We start from the raw sequence: 22253 nt of genomic DNA, 5'->3' as shown, positions 1-22253 counted from the left end.
TTGTATTTTCTTTTGTAAAATATTATTGGTATATTTATATATGTATACAAATAAAGACTTTTAAAACAAATAATTCTCACTTTTTTTTTGTATCATTTATGTGTAAAAGCGCATGTTTTCATGTAGTGATTCTCAAACAGATTTTTCTTCTTCCAAACTGGATTATTTGTATTCATATACAGTTTTCTGAGTGGTGAATTTCTTATTTGTAGTATCAGTGTATAGCCTTACAGTTCTGCTTTTAAAACACTTTCCTTAAAATGTTGCTAACATCAAGTCTTCAGCTCTGTGTTTTAATTTTTTCTTCTAATTTTCTCTTCTTTGATCAGCCAATGTTTTTCTTTTCTCCCTCAGGGATATAACTATATTGTTCAAGACGGGGAGTGCTGTGGGCGCTGCCAGAAAACTGCCTGTGAAGAGCAACCGTTCTGGTCTCGGGGTGATGCAGATCCTCATTTATATGAGGTGAGATGATAACTGGGAGGACTTTTCCTCGCCTAAAACAAGTTCTCTGGCATTATTTTGTATTCCACAGAAGGAAACAAAGTCATTTTTCTTGTAAGTTTGGCAACTCTGAAAGCCAGTGGGTACTGGGCTTGTTATTTACTTACTTAATTCCCTTAACAAGCAAACCCTCCCACCATCCCATTTCAGGCTCTAAGGAAGAAATCTTTTTTTTTTTTAGAAAATTCATAATTTCACAAATGATAGTTAAAAAGAATTTTAATGAAAAAATTTCTCTGGCTGTAGAAAATCTGTTTATCCTAATAATGGTGGATGGTGTGAACATTGGAAATTTAGCTGCCTGAACTCTATGGTTCTGTTCAAATACCATGTCCTATTTTATGTGAGTTGAAATATCAGAATATCAGGAACTGAATGTGGATAGAAATATTAATTGCATCTGTCTATTGAAGGTGAAGGCTGAATGTCAGGTCTGACTGTGGTTGTCTAGGCACACTTCTTTGTTCAAAATAACAGCTTACTTTCAGCAGTGTCTCTTCCTTTAGTATTTATTTGTGTCCTTTCCAAAAAGACCAAAAATGGGAAATAAATACATGCAACTAGCCATTCAGAATATTCTGCAGAAAATCTATCACTCTGGATAACTAGGCCAATATTTTCTCTCTTTTTTCTCTTCATTTATGTTTAAATTCCTTCAGTTTGTTCAGTTTATTCTGTCCCTAATCCAACTAACTGGCCTTGGCAAACCTTTGCCATCCCTTGTAGCATTAAATTACTTAATCTTACACAGAAATTTGGATTTGGTGAAGAAAGACATGAACAGTAATTTAAAAGGTCTGAAAATAAAAGACCTTCTCCCCTTGTTTTTTTTTTCCCTCTTATTCATTATAGCATGTTTGCACTTATAGTTACATATCACTTTCATATATTTGGTATTCACTTTTAAATTACCTGTTTTACAAAAGCAGTTTAGTTCTGTCCTTTTCAAAATGTAAATGTATCATTTTACTGTCTGTTTCTTCCCTGATTTCACCAAAGACATTTCATAATCTGGATCAGTATTATTCTCTGCTTCATAAATCAAGCCCTCAGAAGACCTTTTTTTTTCTACATCCTGCTGTGTATTACTGGATTCTGTTGTGTTAGTGGAATTACAGATATTTATACTCTGTTATCTTGTTCTTGCTATGTACTCTTTCATCTCCTCTGTTGTCAGCAAGGAATGAACTGTCTAACAAACAGAAGGAAGAATATTCAGGAGCATTCTGAGCAGTGATGTTTGACTACTTCGAGGGGTCTAATTCTCACAGAATGGCTTGACTTGAAAGTGATCATAAAGGTCACCTACTTCCAACCTCTCACATCACTTTTCTTGAAGTGAAATTGAAAGTGGAAGCATGCTGCCTCGAAGCAACTCTGCATGGCACTGAACTAGGGAGCATTTTCTTTCTATCTGCGTTGATATCTCTTCCCATTTACCTGCTTTATCTAACTCATGGATGACAATAACCAGCAGGAGACATCAACAAGATATAGTCTCTCCTATATTTGCAAGTTTTTTCTCCTCAATGATTTATTGTCAAAGCCTGTTTTGGACCTTAGTGAAGCTGGTTTGCAGTAGGTTCCAGTGGAAAGATGGCCAGCTTGGCTGCTGAGTAGTGCAACACAACCAGCTACCAGGAATAAATGTAAACTTGAATCAATGTAAACACGCATTTTCTTCTTTGAACGTTATTTCCCTGCCTCTTTCATTTCCTTACCTTAAAAACCAAGCAGAAAACTATTTTGTAAACATATCATCACAGTATGGGCTTGCGAAGAGATTTTGAGTGACAGGTTGTTCCCAAAGCAGTGGATGTATATTCTGCAAACTAATGCTTTGACTAGGGTGCCCTTCACTTTGTTTAGTGACACAAAAACTGCTGCCTGTATTTAATCCTTTTACACTTTCTGTCAGGTTGGCACGGAGTGGCAATCCCCCTTCAATAGGTGCATAATTAATGAGTGCGTCCGAGTGAATGATGAGGTTTTTGTGCAGCAAAAGAATCTGTCCTGCTCTCACATGGATGTACCTGACTGTCCAGATGGAACTCAATTACGCTGTGACGAAGTAATAGACTGCTGTCCTTCGTGCAGATGTGGTAAGGAATTATGTATGATGAATGACAAATGAAATTAGTAAAGAGTTAATCATCTCATGTGCCAATCTCCTGTTTTACAGTGGCAATTTCAAAAGTATATCCTATGCAAGTGTAATATCACTTTCAAGCTATCCTGCATAATTTAAACATTGACTATAGTAGCTCCTGCTGCTATTATTTTCTCTTTCTAAACAATGTTCTCAGTTTCCTTTTGAATTACTGTTGTCACTACTTAGAGGGACGTGCCAGGCTATGTCTGAACAGCAAGTTACAGCACTAGCTTGTGTTGTTAAGCAGTTATTACAAGGTCTTGACATGCTTTTGACCTAGAAAGGTGCAATGCTGTTACCAACATCAGTGTTGTTTACTCCTTACGAACAGGGAGTTTTCATGTCATTATGCCTTCTGGACATCTGAGTGTTATAGTGGTGGCCATTTACTAGCATATACTTACAGCAAAAATAGATATAAAAAAGATTTGGCTGTTTGGACGCAGTCTGGGTAGACTCTCAGTCACATATAATTTACAGGTATTTGGGACAACCTCATGGGAAGGAACTTCAGTGGAAGAAGGAAGAGAAATAAGTGCTGTAACTTGCTGAAAACTTTTGAGTGTGTTTTCTGAGAATGTGAGGATAGAAACAGGGGGAAATCTACATAATAAATAAATTTAAGAAAAGGTTAGGGAAAGAAATAACAAGCAGTTCAACAAGGGATATTTGGAGGCAAGGGATGTTTGGATGTGGATATCGGTATAACTGGCAAATTATTACTTTTCAAATTATAATGTAAGAATGTAAAATTGTATTTATTTTCGCTGAACCTGGATTTAGATATCCTCAGTTGGAACTTTAATGAATAAAGAATATATACTTCTGCTTTATTAAGTCCAAGTAACAGCACATTAAATGCAATGTTATCATCTCTTTCAGTACCCATGAATGGTTGTCCTTTGAATGGCACTCTTATTGGGGTAAGATAAGCTTCTTTTTATTTGCTTTAGTGATATGACACTTAGCTCGTTTGAATGGGCTTTTGAAGAAAACAGGCTTGCTCAAATACACATAAGTGTACAGGGCAGCTTTTCTCAGCCAGAATCCCTACCAGTGAGGCAAAGCAATCATAAGAGTTCCACATGTGCACAAACTTTCTTGTATGACAAGTGAGCATCTCTGCAAAATAGGGAAAGTCATGTGATCTTATCTTGAAAGGATGTTCAGAAAATACGTTCTTAGAAACTGTGCTAATGTGCATTGTGTAATGACTTACAGGCTACCAGACACACAGGAAATTGCCTGTGATGGATAATCTCTAAGGTGGTTCTTACCAATCTCAGGGAAGGGAATGCTTCTTGTATTCTACCAAGAGAATGAGAAAGATTAAGAAAGGGTAGAGATTCTTGTTCCACCTGTGTGGAAGGAGGACTCTCACTCCTTAGTAGCAGGAATAGGAAAACTAAGCTCCTGCTTGCCTTCTGTGCCATTTTAAAATCTCTGCTGATCTCAGCTCAGAGAAAGTTTTTGTCTCAAGTGCATATTAGTCGATAGATAGAGATGTGTTTTACCCAGTCCATGACAGTGGGAAGGATTGTAGTTAAACGTCTGATCTCATGTTAAATCTTTGGAGAGCTCTGTCAATAGGCCATTATTCCCCTAAATCCATGTTCTGGCATCACCTCTGGTGTCAGACAGCTCTCTCAACATCCTCGGGGGAAACAGGTGCTCTTTATTCATTTAACCTAAATTTTAACCTATACATTCCTTTTTTTCATTTATTGATAAAGTATATTGATAAAGTATATTGATAAAGTCCAAATCTCTTTGGACTCTCAAAGAGCAAAACTCTTTGCTTTTTTGAGCAGAGAGCACCTCTCTCCATCTATTGCTTCCATTTTGGATTTTTTTTAATATTTAGTAGGTATAAGTTCTTCATTTTGTTAGAGGTTAAGCCATTAAACCTCCATCATTCCGTATAGATAGCTTCCCTGTAGGGGAAGGAATTATTCAAGGAGTTATTCAAGGGATAACTATGCCTTTCTACCTGAATGCTGGAAGAAGGGCTTTAAAGTGGTTAAATCTTAAATAGACTGCTTTCTCTTTGATTCCTCTATTTGTCTCCTCTACAGTATGTTGAGAGACAAAGCCTTTCATAAAAAACTTTCTTGTAAAGAGTACAATTCAGTATAATTCAGTAAAATTGTCAGCTCCTGACATCTGTTGTCATAGATTGTGTGGGTATAAATTTATAAATAAAATTCTGTGCTGCAAAAAGAAGGTATCTTTCCAATTGCATGCTGTTATTTGATGAACAGATAATTTTTTCTCTTCCGACAAAATGTTGACTGGATTTGTCAGAGTCCTTATTCTGTTTTCAAGTATTTAAAAATATTTTAAGTACAACATTAGAAATTTTTGAGAAAGCTCTTATTAAGAGCTCTTATTAAGAATTTTGAAGATAAAAAGTAAAATCTTTAAATTTGTCAAATACTGAAAAAATTTCTATCTTAATAAAATTTCCCAAATTATCACGAATTCATGATGTGACACAATTGCATTATGATTCATTTTTGTTTGCTATTTGGACCTCTATAAAACCTTATTTTTTTAATCCAGGTTTTAAAATGTTTCATTTGTCGTTTTGACAATTAGCCATTTTATCAAACAGTCTGTGAAAAGATTTTGAGGGTACAGGTAGGCCTCAGCTGCTGTATTGCTTCAACGCTTCTCATTTTGCACTGTATCAGGCACCTAGCATTCAGCAACACAGTTAGTAACATTTTTTCAGAGTGGAGAGAAGAGTGTGAAATTTGAATGGAGATATGAATTTTGGAAGCTATCTAGACAAAATGGACATTTTAGTGGAAAAAAATAAGGATAAAAGTATTTTGTGGATCTTAAATTAGAACTTGTTTAATGCATACTTTCTTTTTTTTGTTTTCATTCAATTATTTCTTTTAAGCTGATTAGCTGTACGTCTGAAATTTTTTTGAACAGCTGGGGTTACCACAGCTTTATCTTAGTCTACTTCTTACGTCAGTAACTGTTTTAGAGCTCTGGTCAGGAAGGGAGATGTTTTGCTCACATAAGTTTGTACTTCCAGGATTTCAAACCCTTTATTCTGTGTCTTTTAATAATAGGTTTCAGATTTCATTTTAAATCAGGGAAAAACTTCACTCTATTAACTCATTCAGTGAATAGTTCAAAGTTTTGAGTCATTTACTGCAGTTGTTAACTGTGTAATTCAATGTATCATATTCACTCCACTGTTCTTAAAAATATGGTGAGCTTTCCTGCAGAATTCCAAGCAGGTGTTTGTAGTTACTGGAAGGATTATCTGCATCACTCATCTGTTTTCTCAGGCATTTATTGAGTTGTAGTTTTGTAGGAGATCTGAACAGATCTTGGCTTTATGCATTTAATTTTATTTGCACTGAGAAACACTGGGCTAGCAGATGTTGACATTTTATTCTATGCTAGCCAAGAAAATATATGATAGCTGTGTGTTATATGAAGGGAAAAAGTCATATCAATCTATTGTTTCACTCATTTCTGTTATCCTAAGCTATGTTTGCTCACAAAATATCATTATTAAAGTCCATTTGCATGCTGATTGCTAAACACTATAAAAAATTTTAAAACTAAGCTGTAATAGAAATTTTGGATCAAAGTAAATCTTTCCTCCATTTTTGTGTGCTTTGTTCTAACTAGTGTTTCCAGTATGCACTTCATTTCTGCCCATAACAGTGATTTTTGGATAGCTCACCATTACTTATCTTTTTCTATAAAATTGGAATTTTTAAACTATCCAATCAGAATAGCAATTGTTATATCAGTTGTGGTTTTTTAGATCCTTTCTTCATGATATGAAAGCCTGTGTTGCTAAGGAATTTTGTGTAAACATTCACATCTAGAGGAACTGAATTAAGTATGTTTATAGCCAAAAAGATGGTCAGAGGGCTGGAGCACCCCTCCTGTGAAGAAAGGGATTTGGGCTTGTTTAGCTTGGAGAAGAGATGGCTCTGGGAGACCTCACTGTTGCCTTCCAGTACTTGAAGGGAGTTTGCAAGCAGGAAGGGGATCAACTTTTTACATGGTCTGATAGAGACAGGACAAAGGGTAATGCCTTTACAGTAAAAGAGAGGAGATTTAGGTTAGACATAGGAAGAAATTTTTTATTCAGAGGGTGGAACAGGCTGCTGAGAGAAGGATGCCTCATCCCTGTAGGTGCTCAGTGTCAAATTGAATGGGGTCCTGGGCAGCCTGATCTCCTGATTAGTAACCCACTACAGCTGTGCTATTATCAGTGAACCAAATGACCTTTAGGGGCCATAAATTCTGTACTGGAACTGTCATTCTGATATACAAACCCTTTCCAATGTTAAGAGTAGACAAAACAATGTGTTTTGTATATTTGCTTGCCTGTGTGTGCCTTCATGTCTGAATTCATTCAGTTCTTTCAACTCTCTAGATATTCGTAATAGAAAGTTAAATTGGTAGAAGTGAAGGATCTTATACTGAAATTTCAAGCTAAATTATTAAAATACTGGTATCTTCCCATCAGAATTAAAACCTCCATCATATTGTTCATGGTGGATCTTTTTCCTAGAACTCTACAAAACAAAAATAAGTCATTTCTTTTGTTGGTGCTCTATTAAAAACCACTGAGCTCTAAAGACAGCTGTTGTGCTGAGGTCTAGTGAAAGAATGTAATTAATATTCTTTATTCAAAGAATTTTTTCTTCAGTGGGTATGTGGCTCAGAACTACCCCTAAATCTATTACCTTTACACAGTTGCTTTGGTTAACTTCTTAATTTTGCTCCATTTGTTCCAGGAATGTCTACTTGTGTGTAATAAAAAAATGAAATTATGGTTACTTGCAGTATGAGACACAGAAAATTCCTGTTCTCTGAGAAATCAGCAGTGAAATTCCATTTTGAAGCCTACTCAAAGCTTCTGTCATGCAATATTCGGTGTCTGTTTATTAGTTTTCAGATGTTCTTTGTGCAATCTTTCATGCACTCCACCAATTTTGTCCACTTAGCCAAAGCAGTTTATTATTTTGAGGTTAAAATGAAAGGCTATGTGCTTTAGAAGCAGAAAGAATTTGGATTTAGAATTTCTTTAATCCAGTTGTTAACTCCACATCCTATCCTTTCCTATCTAGAAGTGTGGCATTTTCCACTCTACATTTTAATGTCATTTTTGCTTACTTTCAAAAAGGTGATAGAATTAAGAAAACAATGCTGCAAAAAAGTTCTCTGCCAGTTCAGTCACTGATTTTCTTGTAACTGAGGGAGTCCAGTGCATCATTCAGTAGCTGCTTTCTGTTTGTTTTTCTCCTTCTACTCTTGCCAATTTTAAACTTTTAAGCCTCCAGGGATTCTAAGTAGTAGTTTTTTTTTTGTTTTTTTTTTTTTTAATATAGAAACAATAACAAGTAATTTTCGTTCATGAATGGTTAGCTGTGATGGCTCAAGAACAAAATATTGTTGGTGAACTGATTCATAGCACTTGAGAAAAATGAACTGGTGGGAACCACCTAACACATAGTAAGGACAACTCATGACAAAATCTTTCTTACTGTTTTCAAAGATTCCTTTCTTCCTTGCTAGTTCTGTAATTAAGGAAGTAATCATAATGCCATTTTGGAAATAACAGAATTCTAAGTGATTTACTAGAAAAATAGGCTTCTGCTTTGCTGCTTGTTGGGAGATTGTAGGTGTAAAATTTGGATCTCTGGAAAATGAGGGCATTGATTTTTCTTTCTCTTGCAAACACTTGAAGAACTTTGCTTAATGAAAGATAGTTAACACAGATAAAATTGCTCATTTGTTTGAGTTTTGCTCGAGACAGACTCTTACAAGCCATTTCTAATGTTTCAGCCTTGGAAACGCATGATGGTGGATCAATGCACAACTTGCATCTGCTCCCTCCAGTCAGTGTCTTCTTCTCGGAGATACAGTCTGACATGTACAAAATTCAGATGTGAACCATGCCCAACAGTAAGTGCAAGTATTCTGGATGCTCTAATTAAGAGTGTCTGATGATAAGATCTTCACTGTATATACAGGTTTTTTTTGTACAACTCAGGCTACTTACCTTTTGGGCAAAATGAGATTTTAAAAATCACTGTTACAGGAAGTGCTATAACTACTATGGTGTCCTTTCCTACATTTTCTCTGTCCATCTAGGAACTGACAGCTCAGACAGAATCTTCCTCCTTCAGGACTTTCCTGTGACTATTTCCAAATTGTCTAATAGCTGAACCCAGTAGTAATTTGAAGTGATTATCACTATTAGTTTCACTGGCCTTTTTGAAGTCTGCTGATGCTTCATGCATTCATTAGCAATGAATAAGCTTGGCAAACAGCTCTCATTTGTACTCTGCTGACCAACAGTGTGACTGGAGTGCATGAGTAGTTTGCTGAATCATATATATATATTTTCTTTTAGTGTTAACAATTCAAAATGAGGGAGATCTAAGCAAATTGCAGAGGCTGCTTCTGTCTCCCCCTGTCCAAAGAACACAGAGCAGCAACTAAATTTCACAGAAAATGTTTAAATGTCCTCTTCTCTCTGCCTTTCCATGTGTGGTGAATGGAGTCCAATGGGCCCACACAAACCCACAGCCTGTGCAAGCAATGGCCATTGCATCACAAACACATCTCTGACACAATCATATGGGATTCCTGGTTGATATCTAGGAGAAGAATAGATCAACAGAGTCCTTGCAAAAGGAGGGGACAGTGTCATGGGGAAGGCTGGTAGAAGTTGGAAGGAAAAAGTAGTAAATCAAACTTCCACTATGCCAGCTGCACTAGTAAACAAAACAGAACACAACTACAGCCTCAAGTTATGACCTGCAACCCCTGATATTGATTAATCATTAGAAGTGTCCCAGTTAGCTTGTCTTACAAACAATTAAATAGGCAGAGGTTATTTGTTGACCTCTGTTTCCTACACAAACTAGAAACAGCCAGTCTCTTTTATTGGGAGAAGGCAATTTAGACATACACATATGTGTTCCATTAGTCTGTTGGTTGAGAAAACAGGCCTTGACTCTGTTCGTTTGTACCAAGTGACAAAGGGATGAATGTGGAATGTAGATCTGGATCCTAATATTGCCACTCATATAAGATACGATTTTAGACACACACTCCTGAAGAGAAAATAAATGATGAACATTGGTGCTGAACATCTTTCTCTCTTTCACAACATGTAATCTGGTAGATAAATGACAAAAGATATACTAAAATGAATCTGTGACCAGTAACATGTGTGCACACGTATGTTCACACACAGACATGCACAAACAAGAATTCTTCCTTTTCAGTGCTAGCTGTAAAAATTAAGGTAGGAGGATCGATAAAATACATGGTAAAAACAGAAGGGGAAACATTCCACTCTTGCCCCTTTTGACATCCGTATAATTCCCAAACAGCCTTCCTACAACCTGACTCAAAAATTCAGACTAAACAAACAACAAAAATAAAAACAAAAAAAAGAGCTATTTCCAGTTGGGATTATTAAACACCATGAAATTTTGTTTCGGAGATGCACAGCTACCCAATAGAGCTTACAGGTCTAGATGTACGTGTCCCATTGTAGCCATAGTAATCATACTGGAACTCAAAGGAAACCAAATTCAAATAAATCAAATTAATGGAATTAATCACTCTAAGGCCAATGAAATTTACACACTCACTTTGGATCTTTTCTGTCTCAGTCACTGATCTTGTAATATACCCAGATTAAAAACAATTCCTCCATAATGGACAAAATCATGGGGTAGAGTATGTACTGTCTCAGGAACACTTGCTTTCTGCTATATCTTGAAGCTATGAAACTCAGTGCACTGGTCATTGAAATGCAGCCAACTGCACCATATTATGTTCTTCAGGATCCATGTGTTTTCTGTTTATGGCCTGCTATAAGTGCTTACATTTTTAGTAGTAGAGCAAATTTACCTAATTAGTTTTCTGCCTGTGGTTTAATATTAACACCCCACTCTCCCCAAATTATTTTTTATAATAATTCATATGGATAACAAGCATGCCTTCATTTGATCAGGAAGTGCTTTTTGTCTTAAGGAAAATTCAGCTAATCATAAGCAGCTTGTTTATGTGTAGCAGCTGGAGACATTTTTGTGGGATACTTCTTGTCTTAAGTTAGTTTCTTTCTGTTGTTTATTTTTCAGTTACCATTATATCTGTTCTATCCTCACCATCAAGTTCTACTCGTTTTTCCATACTCCTTCCCCTGCCAATGTTTTTTCCTTTTCTTATGCCATTTTTTCAGACTCTATTATTCCTTCCTTCCTTCCTTCTTTTTCATTTTGTGATACTGTATCCTCTCCGTTACTCTCTTTCTTTTCATACTTCATAATTTCCATCTTAGCCTTATTCTTCCATTTCCCTGTCCAATCTTTACTGGTTTTCTAACCCTCTTAGTTTATGGAGAAAAATGGCCTTACGGAGAAACGTATTTATTAGCTTATGGAAAAGTTCCTACCCACCACAAAAGTGAATTGCATGCCTCTCAAAATATTTTAATGATTTGTTTCCTCCTACTGTCACTTCTTTTGGTGAACCTTATCTTGCAACAGTTATAGTCACAGAATATTGAATTTAGTGGACACAGGAGACTTTGTAATTGGAAATTAACTTCTTTCTATATTTATTATAAATCAGTAGATAAATCAGTTTATATTGATTTATTATATAAATCAGCATAAAACAAAAGCGTGCAATTAGTTAGATTGAGCTAGTTTAGACTTACTTTAAAAACAAACAAACAAACAAAAAACTGAAAAATATTTGCTTACCATTTCTTCAGCTATTGAATCCTTCCTCCATTCTCTTCCCCCTGGGAAACACCTTCTATAAAAAAGCGTAGGAAACATGCTTAGGAAAAAACAAAACAAAACAAAAACAAAAAAAAAAAGACAACAAAAACAAACAAAAAAAGCCCCAGCAAACAAACAGGAAAAGAAAAAAAAAGAGAAACAATTCCATGTGAAGTTTTTTGCCTTCTAGAATTACAGAAGGCAGGAAATTTCTGGTTCTTGCTGTGGAAAATGTGTGCCAACTTCATGTGGCATCAGACTGAGAGATGGAAGGTTTCAGTACCTTCAGGTAAGTTCAAAGCACTGTTTCTTTTACTAAAGAGTTAACATATATGTAGCACAGACTTCTGGTAGCTACAAGAAAAGGTTTTTTTGTTCTCTTTTTTGTTAATCAGTAAGGCATTGTTAGTACCTTTTATTTTATATCCTAGAATGTTTTCTAAAGAAAGTTTTTTTGTTATTTATAGAAGAAAATGAAGAGTTCACAACAGAGTGAATTAGAGAAGGATAACCTAGACGTCTAGAAGTTTGAATATTATTAAATAACTTTAACTTGAATAGGAAGTCAACAGCTACCTAGCAAAAATCTAAATCCTCCTTTGAAACAAAATGGGTAATTTAAGTTGAAAATGTGAACCTGAAAAAAAAAAAAAAAAATCCCAGCTTGATTGTTTCTTAAACAGGAGTTCCTTGTGTGTGATTGTGTTATTTCATTGAGGGAGCTCCTCACTCTGCCAGCTATTAAATATGCATATATATGTCTCTTCAAAAGACAATTTTTTTCTTGCTTAGACAAGTTTCTTCCTTAAGTTAATGGAAGTTCCTTCCCTGGTTAGAGCTAAAAAAGGTCAGATTTGGCAGTCTTCACTGAGCTGTATTCAGTACTGCTATGTAAGTAAGTAATTATTTTTAGAAAATTACGGTTTACTGGAGATTGCCATGTTTTATAAGCTTCCCCACAATGGTATATTACTTGAATATGGTATATTACTAGAATATTAATAAAGGAATATCAGTTTGTACAGTACCCTGAAAACTTACTATCCTGTACTTTAGTAGAAAGCTAACAGTTCTTAAATCTTTCCAGCCAAATGAATCACTTCAGGATGGCTGTGATAGTCACTTCTGTAAAATAAATGAGAAAGGGGAATTTATCTGGGAAAGGAGAATCACTGGCTGTCCTCCATTTGATCCCAGAAGATGTTTGGCTGAAGGTGTAAGTAGTGAAATGGGTTCTGTTTCTATGTTTCCCAATAGCCTTTGTCAAGTTTATTGTTCTGTATATAAGTACCTTAAGTGTATTAGGGATAGGAAACTCCAGTTCTCTAACCACACCTTGGCTAAACTGAATTTGATCTTACTTTGAAATTCAGAAAACTGTAAGTTTCCTTTATTTTAAAATAAATGCTAGTTGCATGTGAGAGTCTACTGCTGGAGAGATGCAGTAATTCCATGAGATTTCATATGAAGCAGTAAAACCAAGAAAATTATTGTTCTCACAGTATTTTCAGTTCAGTATCCTGAGCAAAGCTGAGTGAATAATTATGCATACTGAGAAAACAGTCGAATTGGATTCTTTTTTTTTTTTTTTTTTTTGCTTTTGATAATATACATTAAATACCAAAGCATTTTTTCTCTACTCTCTTAAAAGATTATAGAAAGGAAGTTTTACTCATGCTCTTGGAAGAGCTCAAGCCTCTGCATTTGCAGTGGTTTGGTATAATGGTGTAACAAAAGCCCTACATGTGCAGTCCAGGAAGGGGTGTTGCACATAGTATTCTATTTTTGCTTAGCTAGCATCACTCAGATACTACATCCACCTGGTCCCATTTTTTCAGCATGACAGGAAATAGGAAACCTTAAATAAAGCTCATGCCCAAACCTTGCTCAACATACAACCAAAAAAATGGAGAAAGAATTGATGTGTTAAATGCAGAAAGAATAAAACCATTTTGGGAAGTCACTGCAACACAAACAAAATTTTTGAATAATGCTGGATTATGTTGCAGGCATGGTGTTATCACAACATTCAGAATGCCCTGATTGTAAATCAATGGGGAATAATTTTTAACACCAAAATTCCCAAATTGCATTTATTCTCCTCCACTGCAAAACAACAGCAAAGCCCCACTACATCATCTGTAAAATTAGTGGGTTTTTCTCTTGTTACAGTAAGTTTAGAAAAAAAAGTCAGGAGGGACATTTAACTATTTTTCTTTCAGAGAAGATTTGAATATGTTGTTTTATCGCTTTGGTTCCTAGGAGTTGATCTGTATTCTGCATCTTTACTTTAGAAAACTTCTACTATTAGCTAAAGTGAAAGTAATATTTTAAAGTATTGAACATGTTAAAATATTCAGTTACTTCCAATCTTTTATCAACAAATGTAATCACACGTTCAACACCTTTAAGTAGATTAAAATGAGATTGGTTACTACTATAGATTTGTATTTTTATATATTTATAGAAATACAATTCTCTTGCCTAACACACTGTTTCAAACATATTTTGTAGACTTTTAGCAGAACAAATGTGTATCAGTAGAGTCAAAATATTTGTATTTTTGTTGTTTTAGGGGAGAATTGCAAAACTAGGCAATACCTGCTGTGACACATGTAAGTAAATAAGCCAAAAGTCTTATTTGGAAATTGCAGAGAACATAAGCTTTTGGATAAGGAGAGCTAAGAAATGTCATCCCCAGTACCCCCGTGGATAATGCTGTCATGTTTTTTCCTCTATAATATGTGTTTTGACAGTATTTATAAGCACTTTGAAAGAAACAGATGTTCTCTACATTTCAATATGTACCATTATGCACTTGTTAATTAATTACTAATGTTATATTTTATTGTTTATCTGAAGAGAAAAGGAAGTTACAAATATGCAGATCGACATGACACATAAACTGAGACTGAGTCAAACACTTAATGAATAATCAATGGACTGAAAATAGATTTAGCAGAATGAGCTGGTGTAAGAAAAGTAATTATAATTTTTTTTAATATATATTATAACAAAAAAATTGTTGGAAACAGATACTTGTCAAAGGTTTATGCCTACTGAACAATCTGCCTGCATCTTAAGTTCTGTCATTAAGGGGTCAGTCCTGCAACTCTTAATTTAATGCATTAAATGGCAGTCAAACCTAGAAAGGGCTTCCTTACACGAGGAAGGGTGGGCTCTCATTTCTACGGTGAATCTCTGAGTGCTCACCAGCACTCATTCTCATGGGAGACTTCAGTTTTCCAGATATATGTTGGAAATATAATACAACATAGAGGAAGCAGTACAAGAAGTTTCTAGAGTGTTTGGAAGATAGCTTCCTTACGCAGCTGATAGGAGAGCCTATCACAGGTGATGCCCTGCTAGACCTGCTCTTCACTGACAGAAAAGGACTGGTGGGAGATGTGAAGGTTGGGGACTGTTTTGAGCAGAGCAACCATGAAACTGTAGAATTCTCTATTCTTGGCGATGTCAGAAGGGAGACTAGCAAAACTGCTATCTTGAACTTCAAGAGGATGGACTTTGTCCTGCTCAGGATACTTGTAGCATGGGTCCCTTGGGAGTCACTCCTTAAGGGTAAAGGGGTAAAGAAACCCTGGATGCTCCTCAAGATGGAAATCTTATAGGCACAAGAACAGGCTATTCCTGAACGCCATAAGTCGAGCCATAGGGGAAGAAGACCAGTGTGGATGAACCGGAAACTACTGTTGAGACTCCGGAAGAAAAAGAGAGTCTATGTCCTCTGGCAGAAGGGACAGGGTACTTGGGGAGATTATAAGGAAGTTGCTAAGGTATGCAGGGAGGAAGTTAGGAGGGTGAAAACCCAACTTGAACTCAGATTGGCCACTGCAATAAAAGGGAATAAGAAATCCATTTATAATCATATCAGTGGTAAAGAAGAACTGTGGAGAATTTCCATCCTTGATGCAGTGGGGAATGTGACCACTGAGGATAAGGAGAAGGCTGAGGTCCACAACGCTTTCTTTGCATCTACATAGGCAGATCAGTTATCATCAGGGCACGTTGTGCCCTGATCCGGAAGCCTGGAATGCTACACAGAATACAACCCCGGTGATTCAGATGGACAGTTCGAGAGCTCCTCTTTCATCTGGGCTGTCACAAGTTCATGGGACCAAACAGGCTCCATTCTAGGGTGCAGAAGGAGCTGGCAGGGATGATTGCAGAGCCACTTGTGGCCATCTACAAGTTCTCCTGGTTATCCGAAGAGATCCCAGAGGACTGGGGTCTTGCCAGTGTGACTCCCATCTACATGAAGGGATCCAGGGAACTACAGGCCTGTTAGCCTGACCTTGGTACCAGGGAAAGTTATGGAGCAAATCATCCTGGGACAGCTCACATGATATGTGGCATTCAGGGGATCAGACTCAGCCAGCACGGGTTCGTGAAAGTCAGGTCATGCTTGATCAACCTCATTTCCTTCTACGAGTGGGTGACCAGACTGGTAGATGAGGGAAAGACTGTTGATGTAGTCTGTGTAGACTTCAGCAAAGCCTTTGACACAATCTCTCACAGTATCTTCCTGGGGAAACTGGCTGCCCGTGGTCTGGAAAGGAATACCCTTCTTTGGGTAAGGAACTGACTAGAGGGCTGTGCCCAGCAGGTAGTGGTGAATGGAGTTAAGTCCAGCTGGCAACCCGTTACAAGTGGTGTCCCCCAGAGTTTGGTATTGGGGCCCATCTTGTATAATATCTTTATTGATGAGTTAGATGAGTGGATTGAGTGTACCCTCAGTAAGTACACCGATGACACCAAGATGGGAGGTGGTGTCGGTTTGCCTGAGGGTAGGAAGGCCCTTCACAGGGATCTGGATAGGCTGGATCACTGGGCTGAGGTGAATGGGATGAGGTTCAGCAAGGCCCAGTGCTGGGTCCTGCACTCTGCCCACAATAACCCCATGCAGCGCTATAGGCCTGGGGCTGAGTGGTTGAGTGGGGATGACTGTGAAGAGGAAAGGGACCTGGGGGTATTGGTTGATGCTCGGTTGAACATGAGCTGACAGTGTGCTCAGGTGGCCAAGAGGTCCAATGCTATGCTGGCCTGCATTAAAATTGCGTGGTCAGCAGGAGTGGGGAGGTAATCATCCCCTGCACTCAGCACTGGTGAGGCTGCACCTTGATTACTGTGTTCAGTTTTGGGCCCCTCACTACAGAAAAGACTTTGAGGCCCTGGAACATGTCCAGAGAAGGGCAGTGTAACTGGTGAGGGGTTTGGAGCAGCGGAGGGAGCTGGGATTGTTTAGTCTGGAGAAGAGGAGGCTCAGGGGAGACCTCATTGCACTCTACAACTTCCTGAAGGGAGGTTGTGATGAGGAGAGGTTCAGCTGCTTCTCCCAGGCAACAAACAGGATCCGAGGAAATGACCACAAGTTGTACCAGAGGAGGTTTAGGTTGGACATAAGGAAGTACTTTTTATCTCTGAGAGTGGTCAGGCACTGGAGGAATGGTCCACCACCGGCGGTGGTGGATTTGCTATCCTTCGCAGTGTTCAAGAGGCATCTGGATGAGGAGCTACGAGATATGGTTTAGTGCTTGTGGTAGCAATGGTAGTGGGAGGATTGTTGGACTAGGTGATCTTCAAGGTCATTTCCAACCTTGCCATTCTGTTTCTATGATTCTTTTTTTTTATAAGACAATCTCTCAGTTTTCTCCTTTTTAAATAGTAATAATAATAATAATAAGAATAATAAACACAAAACTTGCAGCTCATAAAAAAAAACAAAACATCTTGCTTGTCCTTTGTTATCTCTTTTATTTGCTCTATGCATGTGCTAATAAATAAAAGATTAGCAACGTAATAACACCCCCGGTGAAAGAAGTAAACTCTACAGAGTTTGAAGCCATTGCTTGTCTGCATAAACACTGAGTTCTGACTGTAGAAATAAAAGTCAAAAAACTATTGAGAAAGATTGTCATCAAATGGCATAAACAGGTAATTTAGTGATGAGAGCTTTAGTATACCAGGCTTCATGTAAGAAATGCTGAAAATCACCTATTCACAAAAATACCTTAAGATTTAAAAGATGTGTGGGGTGAGTGGACTTCACTGAGAATTCCTATCATTGTAATTTTGTAGAGAAGAAAGCCTCTTCTGAATGATCATAGCTCAATAAATATGTTTATTTAATGGTTATAGTAATTTAAAAGCTCCTTGCAATAGTAAAATTAAGTTAAATGAAATACTGCATACTGGAAAAAAAAAAGCATGTTAATAATTGGACAAATAATTAATTTATTCTCTCAAGTTCAAATAATAGTCTAGAGTGATTGGAGCAAATGTTGTTTAAGGACCAGTTTCTCTTTGTATGATATGACTTGGCAGTCTTAGCTAATTAGTGTGCCAAGTGCATTGTTCCAGGTTTAAAATACTTAGGAGTGTGTAATTGAACAGGCTTATTTTCTCATTACATTTTTGCATCAAGGGACTTCGGTATTTGCAAAGGATATTCCTTGTTTTCCTCTTAAGAAATGAGTTGTATCTCTGCTTTCTACATCTTTTCTCAGCTGATCCCAATTGAAAATGTCTTTGTAAGTTACAAGCAGCAGTCTTTGCAAAGGAAAAAGTCTATGAAAAAGTAAATAAGAAAACTGAAGTAATTTGGGAACAAGTCAATAAGTCAAGATTAGAAAGTCAATGAAGCTGCTGTTGAGTCTAACGATTATTTTCAGCTATGCGCACACAAGTGTGTGTTTTTCCTATGTGGACAAGTTTTATCAAGTGAAATGATTAAATCATTAAAGGAGAATTTGAAACTCCAGCAGGCCTGGAACTATGGAGGTGGTTTTTTTTTTTTTTTTTTTTTTTTTGTTGGCTTGTTTTTGTTTTGCTGCTCCCCACATAACAAACATTAAATTCTGTCTAATTTCTTGTTAGATAGAAGCATAAAACTAAACTTGAGGACTTCGTAACCACTAACAGCGAAAAGTACTAAAAAAACATGTATTAGATTATTTCATGGCCCAATGAGGACAGTGACAAAATTCCTATTGACCAAAACTTAGATATTTTCAGAAATGGTTCTGTAATTTTTTTTCCCTCTTCACATTGGTTTTCTGCAAAATACACCTCACATGCAAGAACTATGAAGTATTGTAAAATATAACAGCTTGAAATAGGCAAGACTGCTAGAGCTCCACGTCCCCAGCTCTAGGCAATGGTGAGGCTGAACGTATATCCTAAAAGGTCATACACACAAACACATGTACATTCTTAGAACCCTGGCAAATATGAGCAAGACCCACAGTCTCATCCTGTTTCCCTCTCTGGTTGATCAGTATGAAAGTCCTAAGTGGCCACAGATACTCACTATCTGGTGGGGGTCATCACAACCCTGCAAACCTAGACTCAGACACTGTGACCTATGGTCCAAGTGCTGATGCTTAAGCCTCCATACCAACCGAATGCAAAGACTAGGGAGTCTATCATCCAAGACATCCTTAAAAATATCCTAGTGAGTCTTGTAGAACCTCAGGCTGTACTTCCTTAGCGTACCATAACAAGTCCTACACTCTTGTAGTCAGTGACTCACCTCAGTCTGTAATGTGATCTGGAGACTTGCTCCCATTGACTCATCTTGAAGGGCATCATCTCAAGTGAATGAAATATCTCTCTTGGAACAGTTCCAGGTGTAGCCAAGCCAGGGTACTATTTTTTCTCTGGTTGAGTTACTGGGTTTCCTGGATGTGTCATCATTGCTTTACATCAGTTCGCTCAATGTAGGGCTGAATCATCTTTTAAAATTGGGACACCTAATAGAAGCTACCAGAGAAAAGGCAAATATTAGTTGCTGAGAGAGTTTAAAAACAAAGCAATTAATTGAAAAGAAACATAAGAGAAACCCTGTTCTTCTGTGGAATTTTAGGAATCACTGTTGCATCATTGTAGTACAATACACTTACACAGAAAAAATTGCCAGCCAGCATTTGTCAGACACTATTGATATTTTTTTTTAACTTGGTAGGTGTGGAAGAGGAATGTCGACCAATAAGTACCAGACTGCAGTATAAGAACATCAATGGATGTGTGGGTGAAAAGGAAGTGCCTATTTCTCATTGTGAGGTAAAAAATAAAATCACCTCCTTCATTTGCCAACGCATACACCTTACCTTGCCCACTTTTTCTCTTACACAAAGAGAATTTTTGGATCACTTTACAGAGCACCAGTTTTTTTTTGTCCTCATTGATTCACTCAGACAATGAAAACATTTTTGACACTTCCTAAAGTAATTTGGTGATGTTGAATTTTCCTTGTTTCAGCCAGCATGAAAAAGAGGAACATAATCTAATATACAAATGTGCAGTTCACAATCCTTTGCTTCCAAATGAATGGCTCTGACAAGGTTTAGTTAGGACTTGGAAGAGAATTTTCATCTGGACATTACTGAGGCTGATTTTCAGATTTGTGTCTAAAATTAAGGACAAGTATCCTTCTTTAAGTTCTGAATTTGTCTTATAAGAGCAGAAATAGATATTTAGATGCATGATAATTTAAACAGGCATTGAAACTTAAGTGCTATAATTTGACTTTTGTGCTCTGTAAGCTCTGTGACTTTTCTATTATCCTGAACACTAGTGGCTTTTGTGTACTACGTGTCTTTGCATGTTACCACAGTTGGACTAGAAGGTGATTTTTATAAGAAATGTCTCTGCCTATCACTCCTTGCAACTTGTAGAGCAAATTCCATTTCATACAAGAACATAGCATCCCTTCCAGATATTTCTGTCTCTCTGAGACAGGGAACAAAAGAAGGCATTCTATTCCCTGACTGGTTTGTAGCAGAACAATTGCTCAGTTTGATAAAGATGTTTCATACAAGAACTACATGCAACAAAATGATGATGCACAAGGATGGCTGCCAAGAAGTTGGTTTGCATCCAGCCTTTAAGTTTTATCTTTAGTTGATATAGTAGGCAAAATGAGTCTTCAAGTTGCCCATGACTACTTGGAAAAAACAGGAATGGCATTATGAGCACACATAGCCAGGCTTTTCATACTGGTGGACCTCAATTTGCTGCACAAATCCTAATACAAATGGAAGCTTTAAAAACAGCAGTTACCTTTCATTAAAAACAAAAACAACAAAATGAACAGTGACAACAACAAAAAAACTCCTTGCTTTATCTCTTTTTCTGTCCACAGCAAATCAGTAGTAATTAACTTTTTAGCCTGTGAAAGTACAGATTTTATTTTGTTTCTGGCCGCATATTGTGTAAATACTCATGCTATAGATTATAGTTTTTCTGAGCACTTCTCTCATAATGCTATGAGTATTTTTTTTTATTAATCTCAGAAATAAGAGTACAGAGACACAAAAATAAATGGACTCTAATAGAGATTGATGGGGGTATTTGTTTTTACATAATGAAAACATATGTCAAAATCATTGACACATAAGTACAAATTAGAAAAGTGATGAGACAGGAAGAACAATGGAAAATAGCAATCAGAAATACAACAGTGTATTTACTTAGCATGAAGAGCAGCAAGAAACATGGCTCAGAAGCAGTTGGACTAAGTCATTCCCTGAATGTGGTTCTCATACATACAGATGAGATAATAATAGAAAAATTTTTCTTAACTACCATTTTTGGTCTGTTTAGAAGTCAACTCCACAGTCCTAGAAATACATATATATTTTTTCCTCCATAACTAGTTCCTTTACCTTTTCTTTGCTGTGCTTATGGTTGTGAGACATTATTCTTTGACTAGCATCCTACACTCTGGAACAAGATACCCATTTCTGAGTTCATGCTTTGCAGCAGGAAGCTGAACTTGAGGCAAAAAAATCATGTATGTTTTGAAGGAGAAACCTGGATCCTGATTTCACTGAGGTCTGGCACTGTTCAACCTTGGTATCTGTTTTTCTGCTTAGGGTAAATGTAGAAGCAGTACAAGATACTCCATTCAGACAGAGAAATGGGAAGACATGTGCAGCTGCTGTACAGCCATACGAACAACCACAGTTGCCATCACAGTCCACTGTCCCAATGGCACAGTGGTACAGCATTACATCCCTTCTGCCTCTCAGTGTGAATGCAGCTTGCGGAAGTGTACAGAGTGAGTAATTTGAAGAACCTCAGTGGTTTAATCTTGAGTTTTATGACGAAGAACTTTACTGAGCAAGTCACATTTCCTCTCTGTAGCCAATCTTATCCAGTAGAATTCTACTTAATTGTATCAACATAGCAAACAATAAAACTTAGTAGCACAACAGAATAGTATTTTCTGACTGTTATTGCTATAGAAGTAATAAACGTTACGTTGTTCCTTCATATTCATATGGAAAGTTATTCTCATTAATACAAGAAAATACCACAGTAACTGAAACAGTTGTTCCTACCCAAAGAACGTATCACAAAGCGTTTAGTGTTGTCTTTGAAGACATTACACTTGCCTTCCCCACTTTAGACCTTAGCCACAAATAGTACACATTTCATTTTTGGCTCTTAATTCTCCCATCCTATCACTGAGTACAGTGATTATAGTGTGAGACTTCACAGTAAGAGGGAGATGTTCTTGATACAGAAACAACATTGATTATGTCTCAGGCAATCAAATATGTCAGCAATACAGATATATTTTTCTCCTTTATCTGAATGCAAAGAAATTATGTGCTAAGGACTTGTGTACTGTATGCAAATCCTCAGTACTTGTGAATGGGGCTGAGAGCTCTTAACTATTTACTTCAGTACTTCTACAGACCAGCTTGAAGAAAAAGTTAATCTGTTATCTTCCTTTATTCCACATACTAGAATTTCATCTGTTGCATTAGCTAAAAAAG

The 22253-nt window shown here is 36.9% G+C and overlaps 1 protein-coding gene across 2 annotated transcripts in view; it reads left to right on the top strand.

Moving 5' to 3' along the window:
* The window catches only part of VWF (von Willebrand factor), a 147471-nt gene extending 125788 nt beyond the window's left edge, over positions 1 to 21683 (top strand). For both annotated transcript variants that reach the window (XM_042835063.1, XM_042835062.1), the window contains exons 44-52: positions 355 to 465; positions 2423 to 2606; positions 3539 to 3579; positions 8489 to 8608; positions 11642 to 11740; positions 12539 to 12667; positions 14027 to 14066; positions 19433 to 19530; positions 21345 to 21683. In XM_042835063.1, coding sequence (XP_042690997.1) covers positions 355 to 465; positions 2423 to 2606; positions 3539 to 3579; positions 8489 to 8608; positions 11642 to 11740; positions 12539 to 12667; positions 14027 to 14066; positions 19433 to 19530; positions 21345 to 21533 — 1011 coding nt within the window. In that variant the 3' untranslated portion in view covers positions 21534 to 21683. The remainder of the gene's footprint in view (positions 1 to 354; positions 466 to 2422; positions 2607 to 3538; positions 3580 to 8488; positions 8609 to 11641; positions 11741 to 12538; positions 12668 to 14026; positions 14067 to 19432; positions 19531 to 21344) is intronic.
* Positions 21684 to 22253: the final 570 nt, after the last annotated feature.

The sequence above is a fragment of the Centrocercus urophasianus genome, unplaced genomic scaffold (assembly GCF_019232065.1).
Source record: "Centrocercus urophasianus isolate 14NV4802_14NV808 unplaced genomic scaffold, USGS_Curo_1.0 seq_5, whole genome shotgun sequence".
Classification (NCBI taxonomy): Eukaryota; Metazoa; Chordata; class Aves; order Galliformes; family Phasianidae; genus Centrocercus; species Centrocercus urophasianus.
This window is presented reverse-complemented; position numbering and strand designations above follow the sequence as displayed.